At 43.3% G+C, this 22,426-nt stretch overlaps 1 protein-coding gene across 3 annotated transcripts in view; it reads left to right on the top strand.

The window, feature by feature from the left end:
• Positions 1-7,239: 7,239 nt before the first annotated feature.
• Positions 7,240-22,426, top strand: part of ADAM23 (ADAM metallopeptidase domain 23) — a 204,339-nt gene continuing 189,152 nt past the window's right edge. For 2 of the 3 annotated variants that reach the window (XM_050969586.1, XM_050969584.1), the window contains exons 1-2: positions 7,240-7,547; positions 8,660-8,886. In XM_050969586.1, coding sequence (XP_050825543.1) covers positions 7,376-7,547; positions 8,660-8,886 — 399 coding nt within the window. In that variant the 5' untranslated portion in view covers positions 7,240-7,375. The remainder of the gene's footprint in view (positions 7,548-8,659; positions 8,887-22,426) is intronic. The other variant, XM_050969583.1, reaches the window with a different exon arrangement.

Raw genomic sequence — 22,426 nt, 5'->3', positions numbered from 1 at the left:
GTGTGTGTGTGTATGTGTGTGTAAATAAAGTTTTTTGTCTGGTGAAAAAAATTTCCCTGGGACCTAACCCCCTCATTTACATCAATTCTTATAGGGAAATTGGATTCGCTTAACATTGTTTTGCTTAAAGTCGCATTTTTCAGAACTTCACTGAACATAACTACAACGTTCAGTGAAGAATTACTGTATCACAGTTAGGAAGTTAAGTACTAGAAAAATTACCTAGGGAGGTTGTGGAATCTCTATCACTGAAGGTTTTAAAGAACAGGTTATATAAACACCTATCCGAGATGATCTAGATAATACTTAGTCCTGTCTCAGTGAAGAGAATTGGACTAGATGACCTATCAAGGTCCCTTCCTGTCCTCTAGGATTTCTATGACATCAGACCTGCCAAGAACACTGTTATGTAGACTACGGATACTAAGGCAGCATCTGAATATTTCCTTTATAAACTTGGCCTCTGTGGTGTAGAAAGGATTCTCGGGCAGGCTGGGGAGGTGTCAGAGAAGAAGGCACAAAGGACAGAGCACAATTTACTCCAGAAATCCAGGCCAGCAGAATACTTGTTGGGGAGCTATTACCCACCAGTGCAAGCAGCCTCAGAGCTGTTCTATCTTGCACTAAAACCAGCTCAGAATCTAGCAGTCTCCAAGGTTGGAAGACAGAAAAGTGGTAGGAAAAACTCCCAGCATTCTCAGTTGCACTACGTGTTCCTCTGGTGCATCCAGGGGCCTTGCTCAATAATTATAAAAGATCTCCACTCTACATGGTCAAATACCTTCTACATAATGAATAAACGCCTAGCGTCAGGGATCTCACATATGCCAAAAAATGAATAAGTTACAAATATGATATTGTCAATAATATATCATCTCAATAGAAACTTGATCTGATCTAAATACATTAATTCAGTTCCCAAAAACTTACTTCAGATTGACCAGTAGTGCCATGTCTGCTTCCAGAAAGTTGAATGCACTTATATTTAAACCTCTGAAAAACTGGAAGTACAGTGAAGGTACTCACTAGTCCTTCCCTGCAACATTAACTCTGCTCCCTGGAGCTGGCAAGAGAGCTGGGCACCTCACAGGAAGCACAAGAAGTCTGCTTTAGGACACCTCATTGTCACCAGCTCTGCCCTCTTCCTGGCCCCTCCATATTCCCTGTAGGGCTGGAGGGACCATAAGGAGGGGAAGGAAGGTGATAATCCATGTGCTGTAAGGAACACATTCTACCATTTGGAGGCAGCAAGAGGGAATGGCGGGAATCTCTAAACTCCACATTCCACTTGGGCAGTAATGAAAGAGGGAACAGGCTTTGCTCAACCCTCTGCAGCACAGAGGGATTTCAGAGGTGTGAAGTGGCTTCTTCATTTTAATGAGATGTTCTCAGATGACTCAGAACATCCCTGGAGATGAATACATTCTGACACAACAGCTCTGAGAGGGTGAACTTACTCATTCATCTCAATGGGCATTCTCTTCCTCCCTTTCTCTAAATCCATCCCAATTTTAAGACAATCTTGCTATGCACATGGGTTTTAGAGCAACTTGAATACAGACGCTCCCCGGGTTACGCAAACCCGACTTACGGAAAAAGTTCTGTAAGTTCCATAAGCTTTTTTTTTTTTGGCATAATTGTTGGGTATGCATTCCTGACTTACACAAAATTTGACTTATGCAAGGTGTTCCGGAACAGAATGCTTGCGTAAGTCGGGAAGCATCTGTACTAAAATCAGCTTCTTGTTCAGGGGGCCATATCTGAGGAACTCATTGTCCAAGTTACTCCAAATTGGCAGCATGAAGTGTACCCCACTACTGTTGTGGCATATACTACCGAAGATATTCTAACTATGTATGCAGATGTAAGAGCGATTTGAAAGTTTTTATAAATCATAATGTGGGGGTGGCTGTATATCAGGAACCCCTTCACCATTTGTCCCAAAATTTGTATTACAAACACTATTCCATCCCCTGTCATGACATGCCAGTTTTCAAGACAATCTCTTTTGTGGATATGGATTTTAGATAATTTTTTAAGTTAAAAGAAGCTTATAACATGGGGGTGGAGGAGTTGTATATCAGTAAGCCCTTGACCAAATAACCTCAGATGTTCACTGCAGACTCTACCCTAGAACCTTTTGTGGCATACCAGTTTTCAAGATATATGCATGTAGTTGTCTGAGCACTTTGATTATTCACATCAGCTCCTTATTGGAGGACGGTATCTGTAGAAGCCCTTGAGCAAATTATCCCAATGTTCACCACTAACTCTACCCAGGACCCTAATGTGACACAGCAATATTATGGTGAGGTGGTAGTGCCACCACAGTTAAGCTTGCATCAGGATTTCCATTTTAATAGGTGAAGAAGGTGTACAGAACTTCTGTCTTTTCAGCTGTTGTATCATTTTTAATTGTTTTTTGTAGTTCACTTTTTCATTTTTTTTATAACAGCTTGTGTGGGAGAGGGGGACAATATCATCTGAGGTTTGCTATGACTGTTCTAAAAAGGGCTGTATGACTAAAAGTTTATAATAATAATAATAATAATACTTAGCTTGTATATAGATCTGAACGCGCTTTATAGAGGATGAGGAAGTAAAATTGATTTGGATTGGTGATGTGAAAAGTCATGACAGAAAGACACTATGTAAAAATAGCTAAACTTGTATAAATTTTAATTTTGTAAATGATTTATTTTCTTTCTGTCTGGGAAATAAATCCTTCAGGATTTCATCATTTTAAGCTCCATTGAATGATGAGCAGAGCTGAGGTTTTTTGGGGGGGGAGGGGTGTTGGTATGCTGCAAGATGTTAATGGCTGCCATCAAGAGGGTCTTTGCTTTATAGATCATATCAGACCTGGTTAAAACTGATGGTTGTGCTAAACACTCTTTTTCAGACTAAATGGAAACAGCAATTAAGTCCCTTTTGCATAGTTGTGGCTGGAAACAATAGAAGCCACTGATCAGAAGCTAAACTGTGTGGTTTGAGGGATTCCATCATTGTACATGCAGGGGCTAGCAGATTGTTTTTGGCAGTGTGTGTGTATGTGTGATATCATTTATTTAGCTGTGACACTCTGAGCAAGTTTCCCAGACCCGAAGAAAAGCCTGTAAGCTCAAAAGCTCATCCTCTCTCACCAACAGAAGTTGGTCTAATAAAAGGTATTACCTCACCCACCTTGTCTCTGAGTGTAGAAGAGGCAGAAAGCCAAAAGAGCAAGCAGTGAGTGAGAGAGGCAGTTATTGAGTGTGGCCTTGAGAGAAAGCGGTGCGACAGAGCTCTTTGGGGGCATGGAACTTGCATGAGGCTTGGGAACACTGAACAAAGCTGCCTGCTGTTGGTTGTTCCTGCTGTGTTCAGGGAAACAGGACTTTGTGTATATTCTTTGTAAATAAACAGGATTGCACCAAAAAGTATACCTGACTTGTATTATTAATGTCTCCTCTTAAGAGAAACAAGGCCATAAGTTTTGGCCAACTGGTTGAGCCAAAGGGGCAACAGCAATCACTTGATTTTTGAATGTCTGATGAATCGTTCAGACCCCTTTTTCCAAGAAACTACAATACTTTGTGGGGTGAACTTGGATTGGTGTGAACTCTTGGTTTATGTAGATTGGATGAATGATTGTAAAAAGTTGAAATTGGTTTTCAATGTTTATTTTTCATGATAAACATAAGTTACTGTTTTGACTGGTGACAATATCCTGGAACTACTTTATTCCACCTTATGCCATTTCTTAAAATAGGGCTATCATGGATGCATTTCCTGATGCTCAGAGGAAACAGAATCATTCATAAATACCACACAGGCAATCCAGAAATTTCAGCCCACACACAAGAAACCATTTCTCAATAAACCATTCTGTCCTAATAATTACCTTAAAATATAAAGCATAGAGCAAACTCTCTGCTATTTGCCACAGCTTCTAAGGACCACCACAAAACAAAACAAAAAAGAAAACATTTCTTCAAAAACTGAAAACTTGTACATTTAGAAAAAGAACTTGTAAGAATTATAACCATACCAATAATAGTTGTTATATAATGTTTTCACAAAATACCTCTCAAAGTGCTTTACAAAGGAAGGCAAGTGTCATTAGCCCCTTTATACAAATGGGGAAACTGAGGCAGAGAGGTAAAGTTGCTTGCTCAAGGTCACATAGCAGGTCAGTGGCAGAACCAGGAACAGAGCATAGATCTCCTGATCTCAGTCCAGTGCATTATCCACTGAACAAAAGTGCCTCCCTTAAATTTTTGAAGCTATTATATTTTGGAGAAAAACCACTGTCCTGTACTGATTTCACCACTATAATAAACTATTTTAGTTAGCTGAATTTAAAAAAAATATTCCCAATTAATCAGTCGTGACAAGCTTCATTTTTTCCTCCTAATGCAACTAAAATTTTCATTAGTCAGTATCAGGATTAACCTATATCTTCTCTGTTGATCTCAACTTTGGGAATATGATCTGTCTTTTTAAAAACAAACCAAACAACCAGCCTCTACCCATTTCTGCTTGATCAGGTGGAAGTTGTGAAATATAAAGGGATTTATAAAAAATTCTTAAAGCATGCTTTTAAAAAAAAGTAAATAGATCATGTTAAGCTCCCCTCCAAAGATATTTTGTCCCCCCTTTCTGAGTGTCATGTTATGTCCATTAATTTCAGTGTACTGTATAATGATGAACATTTGACTATTGATCAAATAATGTTCCATCTTCAGTGATTTAATTTAACTAATCATTGGCCACATATATATACAGACTATTTGCTATACTTTGGGTCTAGTCCTGCAGTCCTTTCTCAGACATAATCCCCATTGACGTTCATGAGTATTTTGCCTGGATAAGGACTGCAGTACTGGGGCCTTTATCTGTATTCCAGGACACTGGATGCTTTTCATCCCAAACCAGTTGCTGCATAAGTGGCTTTCTTGTCTTTAGTCAGTATATAATTTTCAAAAAAAGATTAATATATTTCTGCCATGTTCATCCACTGCCAGCTGAAGATATTTTATGCTCTTCTTCTTCTTCCATCCTTCCAGTGTCTGAGTATTTTTAAGGGAAATATTAAACATTCTGGTTCTCTCACTGACTAGCTATGTAGTCCTATGCAAATTACTTAACTGTCCTGTGCCTCGGTTTCCCCTTCTATAAAATGGAGATGATGACGCTTGCTCACTTTTGGACAGTGCTTTCAGATCCTTGGAGAAAAAGTGCAATTATATATATTATTATTCTTCATTAAATTATCCAATTTTTTTAAAGTACATTGCACAAAGCACTGCAGTCATTGCTCAGACTGTACTTCCATGGAAGTATCTTTCTTTGGCTCTGAACTTTCAAATTGTACTGCATGTACCTTTGCAATGGCCCAGAAATCCATTGAAGTCAATTAGCTGGGTACATGGGTGCAGTAAACAATTTGATTTGAGGCCTTTCCTGGTATATTTTTTGTGACTGAGGACTAGAGCTGGTCTGAGATGCCAATTCACAGAAGTGATATATATTGCTACCTCTAGTCAACAGGGCTGGCTTTAGGAGGTGCGGGCAGGGCCGGCGCTATCATTTAGGCAGCCTAGGCAATCGCCTAGGGCGCCAGGATTATTCAGGGGGGTGGCATTTTGCCGGGGGGCGGCAGGTGGCTCCGGTTGAGCTGCCGCCCGCTGGTCCGCGGCTCTGGTGGAGCTGCCACAGTCATGCCTGCGGACTGTTGGCTGCTCACGCGGCTCCGGTGGACCTCCCGCAGGCATGCCTGGAGCAGCTCCCCCAGAGCCACGGACCAAAGGACCCTCCGCAGGAATGACTGCGGCAGCTCCACTGGAGCCGTGGGATCAGCGTGGGGGGCAGCGAAATGGCCGTGCGCCTAGGGCTCGAGAAACCCTAGCGCCGGTCCTCGGTGTGGGGGCCCAGTTCGAACAGATTTGATGGGGCCCCGGCAGCGCTGCCAGGTGAGAAATTAAAAAGGTGACTCTAGCCAGGGAAGGGATTCTCACTGGGCGCGTGGCCCTCTTCAGTGCGATCCCCAATTCGGGGGAATTGGTGGAATAGGCCTAAAGCCGGCCCTGCTAGTCAACACCCACAGCTCTGCATCAGGACTTGGGGAGCCGAGAGAGCCGGGAAGCCCTAGGCTCCCTGGTCCCAGGATAAGCCCCATAGTGGTCATACCCTGAAACTGCAGATCCTGGGAACCCGGCAGTAGCTCAGTGAAACAGACAATAATGTCAGTTTCATATTTTGTTTTTGGAAACGCCATGATCCATTGTTTCAGCAAATGTTGACTTCGCCAAGAATATTTAGCAAATTTGGTTTCATTGCAACGAAGAAAGAACCCAGGTCATGCAAATCTGAAATTCTGAAACATGAGTTGGCTTGGCTCCTGGATTCCCAGGGCAGAAGGGACCATTGTGATCCTCCAGCCTGATCACCTACATAGCATAAGCCATACAACTTCTCCCTAACAATTCCCAAGTGGTTAGAATGAACATTTCTGTTTACACCGCAGGATAAGAAGATGGCCCATTGCATTTCCTTTAATAAGCAGAAGTTGGAGTCCAATTAGATTCTTAGTCCAGCGTTCAGGCTTTCGCAAAGCAACCAGTAAATCCGTGCTGTGAGCCACTGGCAAGAGACAGGCAGGCAGAGCTCTGCGGAGCCGAGGCAGAGGTGCCGTTCCGGTGTGTGTGGGGGGGAGCTACCCCTCTGCCCGCTCGTCCAGCAGGGACCGGGGCAGGGGCTCGGCGCTCTCTGCGGCCGGGCTGCTGCATGACTCCGCCGCCGCCGCCGCTGCTGCATTTGCACGGAAGAAGCACGCGCCCCGCCCGTCTCGTCAGCCAGCGCCAGGGGCCACTGTCTCTCGCGCGCGCTCTTCCCCACCTCTGCGCCCGAGACCCCCTCGTCTCTTCCCGCTGCGTGCGCGCGCAGCGACAGTTGCAAGCCTGTGGGGAGGGGAGCGGAGCTGGGGCGCGCGCGCCTCAGAACAGTCAGAGGCGAACGAGCGATGGAGGAGGAGGTGCGGGCGCGCGCCGGGGATGGGGAAGAGCGGGGAGGAGCAGGCGCCGTGCGCGCGCTAGCGATGGGTAGGTGGGTAGAGGGGGACGAAGCGGCGCGCGCGCCCAGTCAGCAGCGAGAGCCCTTAGCAGCCGAGCGGCGAGGAGGGAGCCAGACGAGCTGGTGCCGCGGCGCTGGGACCTGTGGGGAAGGGGAGGGTGCCGCGCCCCCTGCGGACAGCGCCAGAGACACGCCCCGCGGGGCAGCATGAGGGCGGCGGTGCGGCTGTGATCCGCGCCGCAGAGGGGCAGCCCCGTCCCCGGCTCCTTGGCTGCGGCCGCCCCCAGTCCCCGTCAGAGCGGTGCCCCGGGAGCTATGAGCCATGAAGCCTCCTGGCAGCAGCGCCCTGCGGCAGCCCCTCGCCGGCCGCAGCCTCCGCGAAGCCGCCTCCTGCCTGAGGCTCCGGCCGCCGTGCCGCCTCCAGCTGCTGCTGGGGCTGCTGCTCCTCTCCGGCCCCGCCTGGCCCCAGCCCTGGGGGGCTGCTGAAGCCACCGGTGGGTAGAAAGCTGCCCTTGGCGCCGGCAGCCGGCACAGGGGACACAGGGTGTGTGTGTGTGAGATCTGTCCATCTGTGTGTGTGAGAGACAGGTGTGTGGGTGTGCAAGAGAGATCTGTCCATCTATCCATTTCACCCACCCCAGTGATCTTCTATGCCAGCCTGTTTTCTGCATTTAATAGTAATTGTCATATCTCCCCATATGACCCTGTCATATCTCCAAATATGGGGTGTGTGTCTATATTTGTGCATTTTAAAAATACCTAGCAGTAATGGGTTAAAATCCTCTTTAAATCTTGTATTCAGTGGGGGGGAGGACATGTATAAAATGCTTTGATGAAGCTGAAACAAAAAGTGTTTGGGAGGGTATTTTGTGATGTTTGTGGGAAGAACATATCTGAAAATACAATATGTTTTCGAAGGTCTGGTTTCCTTTGAGCTGCATTTAAATGAAATGCAGAATGCTGGATACAATTGTTTCCAATATGCCATTATTATTATTATTACTGCTATTATATTGCTTGCCAGATTGATTGATACCAGATACCTTGAAAATGAACGGAAAGGAAATGGGGGCTTGAGCAGGAAAACCCTGGAATGCCGCCTGCTAGAAGTGCTCTTGGCATTCTCAAAGTTAGAAGAATAGGGAAAATTGCCATTATGTAAAGGGAATTGATTAACATTCAGTGCACATAAACTCGGGACTCAAGTTGTCTTAGGAATGTGGGGAGTGTTCCCACCAGTTTCACAGATGTATGCATGGTTCACTACAGCACAGTGTGCCCGTGTGCTGCCAGCACAGAGAAGTATAAGGGAGGACTGCATGTCTATTAAGAGATTTCCCCCTCCCTTCCCCCAAGATGAAAGGCTTTAAAATACTCAACATCCGAGATTGCATGTGGAAAATATACATGAATTTAAATAATACATGATAGCAGAAAACGTTTGAAGTGTAAAAATAAATCAAACATACTTCATTAATGAGCAGCCTATTATTTCTGTTTAAGTGAATAATACACTGGAATACAGCAAAACATATCTCTAGCTTCATTTTATGGAAAGAGACACATTCTGCACTTTAGTTTATGGCAGACTATTTTTCTTCCTCAGCTCTGCATTGGAATGAAACTGCAGGAGGAATAGCAGGAACACTGTCAGATAAAGAGAATACATTTCTACAGAGTAACAGCAGTAGCAGTAAGAATAACAACCAGAGCAATGAAATCCAGAAAGAAATCACACTGCCTTCAAGACTGGTCTATTATATCAACAGAGACTCTGAAAGCCCTTACCATATCCTGGACACTAGGGCAAGACACCAGCAGAAACACAACAAGGTAGAGACAAAAGAGACGATGTACAGTAGCTTAAAAGTAATAGTATCTGTTGTGGAACTGTATTACTTTAGAATATTTATTTAGCAGGACACTAAGACTTGGAGGTCATTGCACCACTTTTAGAAGTGAAAGAAAAAAACCTCACAATTAATCTAGAATACTTTTCCACTAAGAAAAAAATAATTGTGGAAATTTAAAGATAGGCCTGATTTGAAATTCTAGATTCATATCCCTAATCCTGGTATTTCAGGGAAGTTGTGGAATTGGATCACAATTCAGCAATTTTTTGGTCTATAATCCCAATATAGATCACATTGGTTTGACTTAATCTGAATTGTAATACTGTATGCAGCAAAATACTCTTTAAAATTGTGCTAGACTACTCAAGTATTTGTGGCCTTTGCCTTGTTTTTAAACATGAGACCATTTAACTCAAAGTGTTGCTAAATGAACTAAATTCTGGTTTCCTGCTAATGCATGCACATTAACAATAATTATAAAAGTTGCCAGTTTTCAAAATCTTTAGTCAGAAACTGAACACTTCTATAATTACAAACTGAAAAAAATTGTTACTTTAATATTTACCTTATGCTGATACAGATTTATAAACCTGAGCTGGTCAGTAGAAGTGTGCCTGAACTGGTGTGTGATTTAGGAATATGGTATTGGTTTTGTGTAATGATCTGGTCTAGAAGTAAATATACCTCAAAATATCTCTTTCATGCCATTTTATATTACTTGAAAAATGCTTTTCCATTGAAAAAGGATGAAGGAATTTTACTCCTGCCCATGGATTCTGCATTAAAAAGATAACATTTTGGAAGGTGAAGAGGATTTGTGCCCAATGGTCTGTAATGGGATATTAGATGGGGTAGGATCTGAGAATTCTTTCCTGGGTGCTGGCTGGTGAGTCTTGCCCACATACTCGGGGTTTAACTGATCGCCATACTTGTGGTCGGGAAGGAATTTTCCTCCAGGGCAGATTGGCAGAGGCCCTGGAGGTTTTTTGCGTTCCTCTGCAGCATGGGGCACGGGTCACTTGCTGGAGGATTCTCTGCACCTTGAGGTCTTTAACCACAATTTGAGGACTTCAGTAACTCAGACATAGGTTAGGAGTTTGTTCCAGGAGTGGGTGGATGACATTCTGTGGCCTGCATTGTGCAAAAGGTCAGACTAGATGACCATAATGGTCCCATCTGACCTTAAGTCTATGAATTTATGAAAGAAGAGATCAATGTCTCCGTTCTTATCATGAAAAGTTGGATCTGTGTATAGAATACTGCTATGAGACTCTGATGCATTGTTGTTCCTATTGAATTAGATTAGATTTCTACTAAGATCAAACAAATTCCCTACGCTTGATGTTATTTAAATAAATGATTGTGAATTTATTAATATTTTGACTTGCATTGTATAACATTTTATAGCTTATGGTAATTTTGAGCTAATTATAAATAATATCATTTGGGCCTCCTCATTTAAAATTATTCTGAGTCTCTAATTATGGTTTAATGAGGAGGGAGGTGCTTACTAGGTAATTCAGCACAGAATACAAGATCCTGGCAGGTACTGATGGATACTCATGCCATTTCTAGCAATATTCTAGAGTACTATAGAAAAGTGAGTCCATTGCTGGAATTCTGTTTAGTTAGCCTCATTTTCCTACTAGGCTACTTGCAGAAATGACATCACAGTATCTCACAGGACTGAAATGTCATTTTCCAAAGTGTGGACTCATGGGGTTGTGTGTGTGTGGGAGGTTAGGGAGGGTGGAGGTAGAGGGAGAGGAAGTTTGAAGTATTTTACAAAATGATAAATGGTAGGGAATAATATGGCATGTTTCCCAAAAGGAGTGGTAGCACTAGCACATAGAAAAAATATTTCATCTACACATTTCTTTGATGCCGGATTCTGAACAATTTCCAGAGGAAATTTCTACATTTATCCATTTGTCCAGCTCCTCTTTAAGAAAATTATTATATAAACAAAATTTGGTAAAGCTCTTTGTATTATAATCGTTGCCTATCTTTGACTTCATGTATTGCTTTTCTAGATTTCTATGGAAATATATTTCCTTTATGTAGTTGCTCATTAGAAATTCTTTATTCTCTTTCCTTAGTATCTTCCAAATTTACTGATAAGGATGGTCTTGCTCTTTTCTCTTCTGACTTCTTGCAGAAAGGGAAAACCCAAGGTGGAAATTCAGGGTGGTGGAGTGTGGGGAGTAAAGTGTTTGCAGGCCTCCAGAAAGATTTGAGGATGTAGGTCTGGGAATAATGTAGTTGATCTGAGATTTGTGGGGAAATTTTGCATGTCTTGGAGTACCCACACATCCCGTCACTTTACCAGTCTCTCCCTGTGTTACTTCTCCATGTATATTATTTTTTAAGGAGTTTTGATGCCATTCCTTACCTCCCTGTGCCCTAGTCTCCACCTCAGGTTTGTATAGAACAGTGGTTCTCAAACTGTGGGTCGGGACCCCAAAGTGGGTTGTGACCCCATTTTAATGAGGTTGCCAGGGCTGGCATTAGACTTGCTGGGGCAGAAGCTGAAGTCCAAGCCTCACTATCCTGGGTCGAAGCCAAAGCCCGAGGGCTTCAGCCCTGGGCAGCTGGGCTCAGGCTTTGGCTTCAGCTCTGAGTGGTGGGGCTCAGGTTACAGGCCCCTCACCTAGCGCTAAAGCCTTTGGGCTTTGCCCATCCACTTCGGGTGGTGGGGCTTGGGTGGGCTCAGTCTTCAGTCCCCTCTCCTGGAGTCACGTAAGTTTTGTTGTCAGAAGATGCTTGTGATACAATGAAGTTTGAGAATCCCTGGTGTAGAAACAGTTGATGGAGCAGAACTCTACAGGAGTTAATGCTGATCTTGGTAGCATTAATTTCAATGGGTATGCTCAGGGCTGAGTACTGTGTAGAGTGGCTCTCGTTTCCACTCAGCTGTGCCCCTTTGACATGACTAGCCCCACTATGCAATATTCTTAAAGGGGAGTTTCTGTAAGCTTGAAGGTCAAGCAGAACATGTCTTGTTGGCTCTCTTCCTTGATGAGTTTTTGCCCTTTTGGAGCTGAACTTCCACTGCTTTGATCCCTTTCACATAGCAATGGGATTGACTGTGCTTTTACTGGATTCTCCCTTGTGCATTGCATTAGGTTTAAATTGCTCAACTGTACTTCCAAAGTGCTGACAGTTCCAGTCGAGCTTATATTTTGTAGCTTGTCCCATACCTATCCTCTTCTTTTCATTTACTCCACCCACTCCACCAACAATTCCTCCCTCAACATTTTGTTTGTTTCCTCCTCCTGTGTATTTGTATCATGGAGGACAGCACAAAAATTCACTAAAAATGCATAATCTCCCAATCACAGTTTGCCAAAGTGCTGCCCTTACCACATGAAATGAGTGGGTTTTAAAAATCCTTTTCCAGATATTATAATGACAAATAAGCAAGTTATATGCACCTTTGGATTTCCCACTGCATTCTGTTTTTTATATGTCTGTTTTGTTTTGGAAGGCCTTCTGGTCAGGAATTGCCTTTCATTAATTATTGTAAAGAGGTGATCACATTGTAAGTGATAAATTAATAATTTTCAAAATCAGAAACAAGAGGTCTATTTTTAGGATTGAAAATTTAGGTATAAATAGCCAGGGGGCAAACATGGCAGCCTTTTTAAAATGTGCTAATTAGTTAAGGAAAGGTTTGATATTTTTATGCATTTTAATGAGATGAATGACCCCAAATCTTGTTTTGTGAGCATTGTTTTATTGCATCTTTTATATGTAATTGATACTGAAGTGCCTAGAAATGAATGGCCTAATTCTGCAAGCCCTCTGTGTAGCTGCCATTGATGTTAATTAGAATGAGAGCTCCCCATATGGTTGGCTGTGGGATTGGGCCTGAATGCCTTCTAAATGCTGAATCACTATGCAAAGCTTATGGATATATTAGTGTGTAAAATGAGAGAGGTGTATGTCGGAGGAGAAATAGAGCAATGCAGAAAGGTTTTTAAAATAGCATTTTTTTTCTTTTAAAAATCTCTTCCTGATGGTAAAGTGTTTACAAGATGACTATTTTGGAAGATATATATGAATTAAAGAGATACTGTCAAGATAAAAATAATGGGTTGTGTTCTCTTCCCAATTATACTAGTATAACCCAGTTGCAATAATTAGGATCACGCTGGTGTAACTAAGAGGAGAATTTGATCTTATATATTTTTTTAAAGTCCTTACTTTAAAGTCCTACACTTGTGACAGTACTGATTATTTAAAAACTCTTTCTGCTGTTTTAACTTATTTGTCTATTCAATTTTCATTTTCTGTTTCTTTTCTGTAGTGCTTGGGTTGCGAATGCTGCGGGGGGATGTCTAACAAACAAGAAAGCTATATAACTGAAATTCGAAGTATTTCATTAAAACATTTCCTATAGATATTAAATTGTGGGGACTTAAATTATCTTTGGGGTCTAAATCCTTTGTCAACATCCATTTATATGAAAAACGTGTATTTCATAAATACAAATGTCTTATGAACAACAAAATATACTACAGTATACTAAACATTGATGATACAGTATACTAAACATTGATGATGAATAATTACATAAAACATAGTGAGGGACTGAGTGGATCATGAAGATTAGTAATGGGATATAGTACAGAGCTTTTAATCTGTATTTCATCAGTACAAATAAGGCCTAGGACATCGGTGACTGGCAGAAGGTAATGACACCTGTGCGGTTGGTTTATGTGTAATGTGCTGGTGGTTTCTTTTAATTCTTGTATTCTTGTGTGGTGGATGCATGACCACTGTTATCATGTCATCTGTTATCATTGTAACTTAGTCCATGACCCAAGAGTTTGCACTCTATTTTAAATATTTTTACAGTAAATGCATAATCAAGACCTGATCCTGCCTGGGGCCCTTACTTGCTACTGTAATACAAGTACTGGTAATTAAACAGACAAACAGAAGAAACAACCTGCTACATCAGGTCATGACTGAGGCACAGCCACAGTGCAGTGTGGGGAATCGTGCACTCCTACTGTGTATGCTGTACATATTCTGTGGCTAGAGGACTTTAGTCTCCACTGCTGCAAGCCTGGTTGTGTACAGAAGTGCTATAGCCATTTAAAAATATTTTTAAAAATTGAAAACTTACCACACTTAATTTTTTTTTAAAAGTAGTCTTTAGCAGAGCTGATTGTCTTGTCAGGTAAACAAACTATTTGTGTATCTTTTAAATCTATTTGCAATCTACTGTATATGCTTGCACAAGCATCTTACGCTACTTAGGCCAGTGGTCCCCAACCTTTTCCGGATGGCGGACGCCGGACGACGAGCCACCGAGGACTGTGGCCGGCGGACAAGCATCTGCCAAAATGCCGCTGAGAAGTGGTAACGTCAGGAGGCGTCGCCACCGAAAAGCTGCTGAAAATCAGTGGCATTTCGGCGGAGATGCCTCTTTGTGACACTGCTTTTCGGCAGCTATTTTGGTGGTGACACCTCTTGATGACGCTGCTTTTTGGCTGCATTTTGGTGGATACTTGTCCGCCAGCCAGTACGCGGGCGCACGTAGATGCCCTAGCGGGCGACATGGCAAACGCGAGCACTAGGTTGGGGACCCCTGATTTAGGCTTTGTACCCCCCAGTGATTTTTCTGTTTATCATCTCTTCATTGAAAGGCCACCATAATTAGGTCTAAATAGTGTAAATTATCAGTAAGGCCTCCCAATCTTTTTTGTCTTCTCATCTTCCACATTTTTCTCTGATCCTAGACAGAAACCCACTGTCATTATCTTTTTGGTGAGATGAAAGCTTGAATTTCTAAGTTAAAGACAGTGCAGCGCTGAATGTTGAATGTATTTCTCCTTCAGCATCAAGCAGAATATTTTGAAACATTTTGGTACCTGAATGCTTTTTTGGCTCCATGGCTGAGAAGCTCATCAGGCTAGCAACCTATTTTATTTCTGAAAAATTACCAAATATATAATAGAACATGTTCTTGGTTGGGATAATAGCACACCTGTACTGCATTATAATGTATTTAGATTCACCTTCACCTTTTGGTATTATCCCAGAAAGATGCATGCAAGTGTAATATTTTATAGACATTAAAATATTCCTATTTTGTTTGTAAGAAAATCAAATTTTCCTGGAGAGGGAGTATTTAGAATAGGAGTTTGAGTCAGTACTTTGGCTTCTATTCCTCCCATGCCACTGACTGACCTTGGGACGCTACATCCTTCAATTTCTTTATATATAAGTTGAGCATAATTCCTTCATTACAGGGGTATTATGAAGTTTATTAATGTGGAGTGCTTTGAGATCATAGGGTGAAAGGCAGCATATAAGTTGTTATTTTTGCCCTTATCCTCTTCCCTCCCCCCGATATTATTTATTAATTTATTTGTTGCATCATCTTAAGTTAAGGCAATACAGAGAACCCATCACTCATTATAGTGAGAAGTCACTCACATGAGTAGTTCAGTTGAAGTCAGTAGGACTACTTCTGTATAAGGAGGCGTTTACCATCTGGGTCTTAAATTTATAAATCATTGGGCAGGGATTCTATGTTTGTATAGAACGTGACATCCTGGGGGCCCTGACTCTAATTAAGTCTTTGGGCACCTTGTCAATACAGATAAACAGTAATTTCCCAGGCATCACTATTTAAAAATTACAGTTAGTAAGAAGATGCTGGGTACAGAAGATAAACTTTTATGTGAAAAGTAAGCAGGAGCAGATGAAACCCTAAGGAAGCAAGTCTTCATGCAAATAAAATGAGTTCCAGTTGAAATAATCCTTTGGAAGACTGTGCTCCTCAGAAGGCTGTGTAGTATCTTATGATGAGATGATACTATGTCTCTATTTTCTACTTATGTAGTCAGGCCTACTGCTCTTCACTCCTGATATGTCAATTAAATCTTTCCCTAATTTACCTGCCGTTGGATCGAAAATGGTCTCGTACATTATAAACACTATTCAAAGCAGTGGCTTTCAAGAATATGAGGTATATGTTTTTAAAAAAATATTTTCCAAACAAACCAGTACCTTCAAATATTAGAGTTAAGGTTACCCTTCTCAAACACAGCACCTATCCTGAGTTTTAAAACAGAGTTTTATAACTTGTTTCATATGTACATTACTGCACTAATGAAGGCACTTTAGAATTTTTTTTTAATATAAGTGCTCTAATTAATTTCATGATCTATCATGTAAAGTTTGTACATATGTAAGTTTGTAATTTTTACATGTATGGCACTTGGCCTGGTTTACATTACAAACTTGTGTTCTTATAACTATGTTGTTCAGGGTTGTGGAAAATCCGCACCCCTGAGCGATGCAGCTATACTGACCGAACTCCTGGTGTACACTGTGCTATATTGATGAGAGAGCTTCTCCTGTCGACACAGCTACCATCCCTCAGGAAGGTGGAGTACTTAATGCTGACGGGAAGAGCTCTCTTGTTGACATAGGTAGCACCTTCGCTAAGTGCTACAGCAGCGCAACTGTACTGTTGCAGCACTAAGTGTAGAAAAGCCCTTGGAGAATTGGCTGGCATGTGATAAGGCTGATTATGAGAAATACTGAGAACCATCTGCAAAGTACTGAGCACTCTCAGCGCTTTGCATGATTGGGACCTTAATGATCCTGTGACGTTACACCCCATATTCTTCATAGAAATATAGTTATGATATGCATATGGCATTACCAAGATATATTTTATGCAAGATGGCTCATGTAAGGTATCATTGGAAAAGTTATGATTTACTGAATGTGATTATCCAGTTTGTATGCATGTATCATTTCTGTGTCTAAAGTTAGGAATATTGACTATGTAACAACAACAACTGTGTGTGTATTTGCGAGACACCCACGAGACAATTGGTCATCACAGCTTTGATGGGCTGTTAGGAAGAAACAGTAAGACTGAAGATACTAATTTCTCTCCTTCCTGAGAGGCATCCTGGGATGTAGATGTGACACTACCAGGTCAGGTGATAAGATCACCTGATACAAAATACCACCTTGAACACTGCTTGTACTTTTCCTCTGTAGATGGTTGCGGATCAGACAAAGGTTTCCTGCCTTAGGAAAATAATTTTTAAGCCTGAGGGGAGAAAGGGAAGGTTTAATCTATACCAAGGATTGGCAACTTTTGGCACACAGCCCATCAGGGTAATTCGCTAGTGGGCTGCGAGACAATTTGTTACTTTGACCATCTGCAGGTACGACACCCGCACCTCCCAGTGGCCGTGGTTTGCTGTTCCCAGTCAATGGGAGCTGCAAGAAGCGGCGGCCAGCACATCCCAGCAGCCCCCGCCGCTGCCTGCAGCTCCCATTGGCTGAGAACAGCGAACCACAGCCACTGGGAGGTGTGAGGGGCCGTGCCTGCAGACGGTCAACGTAAACAAAATGTCTCGCAGCCCGCCAGCAGATTACCCTGATGGACTTTGTGCTGAAGGTTGCTGGCCCCTGATCTAGACTCTCCTACATTGCCTACCCAAGAAGAAGGACTGCTGAAAGAACCTGAGGGGGAAAAAAGGAACTAACCTGAAGGGAAAGGCATGGGTGAGTCCAAACTGAGACAAGGGGCCAGACTGTAAGAGGAAATAACTGGAACTCTGAGCTGCAGAAACTCCTTCCTGCCTACTTCAACATTTAGCATGAGAAATTACATTTTGTAACCTGTTTCTTTAGTGAATCAAGTTTAGTTTGAGTGTTTTGTTTTATTTGCTTAGTAATCTGCTTTGTTCTATTTTCTGTCCCTTATAGTCACTTGAAATCTGCCTTTTATAGTTAATAAATTTGTTTTGTTTATTATTAAACCCAGTTTATGCAATTTCTAAGGGAGATGGGGAGGAGAAGTTGTGCATATCTCTCCTCACATTGAAGGAGGGGGAACATTTTTATGAGTTTGTGCTGTGCAGATCTTTCTGTACAGCACAAGACAGTATTATTTTGAGTTTATTCCCCAAAGGGGTGTGCATGTGAGTGCTGGGTGAATCCTCTCATGCAGAGCTGACTTCAGTCTGTGTCTGCAGTTGGGTGTGGGCCCCTGACCTCACTGTGCATGCTGCAAGGGGCTGGAGAGCCTAATTCAGCAAAACGGGGTATCAAGGTTCCTTCCCCACTCTGAACTTTAGGGTACAAATGTGGGACCTGCATGGACACTTCTAAGCTTAATTACTAGCTTAGATCTGGTACACGGGCACCATCCAGAAGTCAGTGTCTGGAGCACTTCCTGTCCCCCCAAAACTCTCCCCTCCCTGGGTGGCCTTGAGGGACTTCACCAATTCCCTGGTGAACACAGATCCAATCCCCTTGGATCTTAAAACAAGGAAAAATCAATCAGGTTCTTAAAAAGAAAGCTTTTAATTAAAGAAGAAAGGTAAAAATCATCTCTGTAAAATCAGGATGGAAAATACTTTACAGGGTAATCAAATTCGTATAGCCCAGAGGAACCCCCTCTAGCCTTAAGTTCAAAGTTACAGCAAACAGAGGTAAAATCCTCTCAGCAAAAAAGGATATTTGCAGGTTGAGAAAACAAAAATAAAACTAATCTGCCTTGCCTGGCTGTTACTTACAATTTTGAAACATGAGAGACTGGTTTAGAAAGATTTGGAGAGCCTGGATTGACGTCTGGTCCCTCTTAGTCCCAAGAGCAAACAACCCCCAAAACAAAGAGCACAAACAAAGACTTCCCTCCGCCAAGCTTTGAAAGTATCTTGTCCCCCTGTTGGTCCTCTGGTCAGGTGTCAGCCAGGTTTACTGAGCTTCTTAACCCTTTACAGGAAAAAGAGACATTAACCCTTAACTGTCTGTTTATGACACGCCCCCCCAATCTCAGACAGTGTTGAACCACACTGGCGGTGATTTCTTCCTAGAACTTTAGAATAAACAGATTAATAAAACACATGCACCTTACATATACTACTATTATGTAAAACAAGATTTTTCACATTTCAAGGACAATTTTTAACCAGTTGATTCTGGGAAACTTTCACGGGAGAGTGCATCAGCTACTTTGTTAGAAGCTCCTGAAATGTGTCGAATTTTGAAATCAAAATCTTGGAGAGCTAAACTCCATCGAAGAAGTTATTTGTTGTTTCCATTGGCAGTATGAAGGCACTTTAGCGCAGCATGGTCGGTTTGGAGCTGGAAACGCCGTCCCCAAACGTATGGGCGTAGCTTTTCCAGGGCATACACAATGGCGCAGCATTCTTTTTCACTGATTGACCAGTGGCTTTCCCTCTTAGACAGTTTCTTGCTGAGAGAGACAACAGGATGAAATTCGTGATCTGGTCTTTTCTGCGTTAAAACTGCTCCTACATCACGCTCAGGCGCATCTGTGGTTACTAGGAATGGTCTGTCAAAGTCAGGGGCCCTTAGCACAGGGTCAGACATGAGCGTTGCCTTAAGCTGGTTAAAGGCCTTCTGACACTCATCAGTCCACGTAACTGCATTTGGCTGGGGCTTTCTGGTGAGGTCTGTTAGTGGGGCAGCGATTTGGCTGTAGTGTGGTACAAATCGCCTGTAATATCCGGCCAAGCCTAAGAAGGATTGGACCATTTTCTTTGACTTTGGGACAGGGCACTTTTGGATAGCATCCACCTTGGCCTGTAGGGGAGTTATCGTTCCTTGACCCACCTGGTGTCCATGGTAAGTCACTCTGTTTTGGCCTATTTGACACTTTTTAGCCTTAACAGTTAGTCCTGGTGCGCTCGAAGACTTTTTTCAAGTGTTCCAGGTGTTCTGCCCATGAATCAGAAAAAATGGCCACATCATCGAGGTAGGCAACTGCAGATTCTCCCAATCCTGCTAGGAGACCATCTACAAGTCTTTGGAAGGTAGCAGGTGCATTTCACAGCCCGAAAGGGAGCATATTAAATTCATACACTCCTGCATGGGTGATGAAAGCTGACCTTTCCTTGGCAGGTTCATCTAGCGGTACTTGCCAGTACCCCTTGGTTAAGTCTAATGTAGAGATGAACTGGGCACGTCCCAATTTCTCCAATAGCTCATCAGTGCGTGGCATTGGATAGTTGTCGGGACAAGTCACAGCATTTAGCTTATGGTAGTCTAGGCAAAAGCGTATTTCCCCATCTGGTTTGGGTACTAGGACCACTGGAGATGCCCATGCACTGCTAGAGGGGTGGATTATACCGATCTGTAGCATGTTTTGGATCTCCCATTCTATAGCAGCTTGGGCATGAGGAGACACCCGGTAGGGTGGTGGTCTAATTGGGTGAGCATTACCTGTGTCAATGGAGTGGTATGCCTGTTCGGTCCGTCCTGGGGTGGCTGAGAACATTGGGGCGAAGCTAGTGCACAGCTCCTTGATGTGTTGCCGCTGCAGACATTCCAGGGTTGTGGAGAGGTGCACCTCTTTCACGCCACTATCACTTTTCCCTTCGTAGTAGACACTCTCAGGCCACTCGGCGTCATCTCCTCCCTGGGCTGTAAACTGACAAACCTTTAATTCTCTGGAATAAAAGGGCTTTAGAGAATTAACATGGTGCACTTTAAGCTTTAGGGTTGAGGTGGGGAATGCTATGAGATAGTTAATAGCTCCTAGGCGCTCTTGGACCGTGAATGGTCCTTCCCATGACACTTCCATCTTATGGGCCTGTTGCACCTTCAAGACCATAACCTGGTCTCCTACTTTGAAGGAACGCTCTCTGGTATGTTTATCATACCAGGCCTTTTGCTCTTCCTGAGCATCCTTTAGGTTTTCTTTAGCAAGGGCTAAAGAGTGTTGGAGGGTGCTTTGTAGGTTGCTTACAAAGTCTAGAATGTTAGTTCCTGGAGAAGGCGTAAACCCCTCCCATTGCTGCTTCACCAACTATAATGGCCCCTTAACCTCATGGCCATACATAAGTTCGAATGGTGAAAACCCCACACTGGGATGTTGTACCGCCCTGTAGGCAAAAAGCAACTGCTGCAACACTAGGTCCCAATCATTGGAGTGTTCATTTACGAATTTACGTATCATGGCCCCCAAAGTTCCATTAAACCTCTCAACCAGGCCATTGGTTTGATGGTAATAAGGGATGGCAACCAAGTGATTCACCCAATGAGCTTCCCACAGATTTTTCATGGTCTCTGCCAGGAAATTAGTTCCCGAATCTCTAAGGATGTAGGAGGGCCAACCTACCCTGGCAAAAATGTCTGCTAAGGCCTGGCACACAGTTTTAGCCCTGGTGTTGCCTAGAGCTACTGCTTCAGGCCATCGGGTAGCAAAATCCATGAAAGTCAGTATGTTCTGCTTTCCCCTGGGGGTCTTTTTTGGGAAAGGACCCAGAATATCCACAGCTACTCGCTGAAATGGGACCTCAATTATGAGAAGTGGCTGGAGAGGGGCTATGACCTGGCTTTGGGGCTTCCCCACTCATTGGCAGACCTCACAAGCCCGGACATAATTAGCAACGTCCTTGCCCAATCCCTCCCAGTGGAAGGACTTCCCCAAACGGTCTTTGGTTCTATTCACCCCAGAATGGCCACTGGGATGATCATGAGCTAAGCTCAAGAGCTTTACCCGGTACTTAGTTGGAACTACTAACTGTCTTTGAGGACGCCAGTCTTCCTGGTGTCCACCAGAAAGAGTTTCCTTGTATAAAAGTCCTTGTTCTACAACAAACCGGGATTGGTTAGAAGAGCTGAGAGGCAGTTGGGTGCTCTGTGCCGCCACCCAAGCTTTCTGAAGGCTGTCATCAGCTTCCTGCTGAGACTGGAACTGGTCCCTTGAGGCTGGAGACATCAGTTCCTCCGTAGACTGTGGATTTGGGCTTGGTCCCTCTGGAAGCGATGTAGGTGATGGGGTTGTTTTCGTTAATGGTGAACCGCTTTCTGCTGGTGCACTATGTGATATTTCAGGCTCTGGCTGAGCCTCTTGGGTAGGGTTGTCTGCTGCTTCTGCCAGTTCAGGCCTGCTGGTGCCCTCTAGCATTGGAGTTGTAGATGGGTTTGCAAGCGCTGGAGTCAGTGCTGGCAACGGTTCTGGTGCTGGTTGCTTTTCCAGTTCCGGTTCTGGGACTGGATGCACTATGGCTGTTGCAGTCATTGGCAGGGGATCCGGTTCCACCACCTCTGTGTGGGTCTCTGGTAACACAGACGGGGCCCTTGTGGATGGCTCAGGAACAGGGATGGGTGTGGAAGCTTGTTTGGCCTGGCTGCGTGTGACCATTCCCACCCTCTTGGCCAGCTTCACATGGTTGGCCAAGTATTGCTCCAGTAGCATGGGGATAGGATAATTGTCATAGACTGCAAAAGTCCACATTCCTGACCAGCCTTTGTACTGGACCGGCAATTCAGCTGTAGGCAAGTTTACAGATTTTGATATGAATGGGTGAATTGTCACTTAGGCCTCTGGGTTGATGAATTTGAGATCCACTAAGGATTGGTGGATAGCTGACACTTGTGCCCCCGTGTCTCTCCACGCGATAACCTTCTTTCCGCCCACTCTCAAATTTTCCTTTCGCTCCAAGGGTATTTGAGAGGCATCTGGGCCTGGGGATCTTTGGTGTGATTGTGGTGTAATGAAC

Source organism: Gopherus flavomarginatus, chromosome 10 (assembly GCF_025201925.1).
Source record: "Gopherus flavomarginatus isolate rGopFla2 chromosome 10, rGopFla2.mat.asm, whole genome shotgun sequence".
NCBI classification, from domain to species: domain Eukaryota; kingdom Metazoa; phylum Chordata; order Testudines; family Testudinidae; genus Gopherus; species Gopherus flavomarginatus.
The sequence above is the reverse complement of the archived record's forward strand: the minus strand, read 5'-3'. Positions and strand labels throughout refer to the sequence as shown.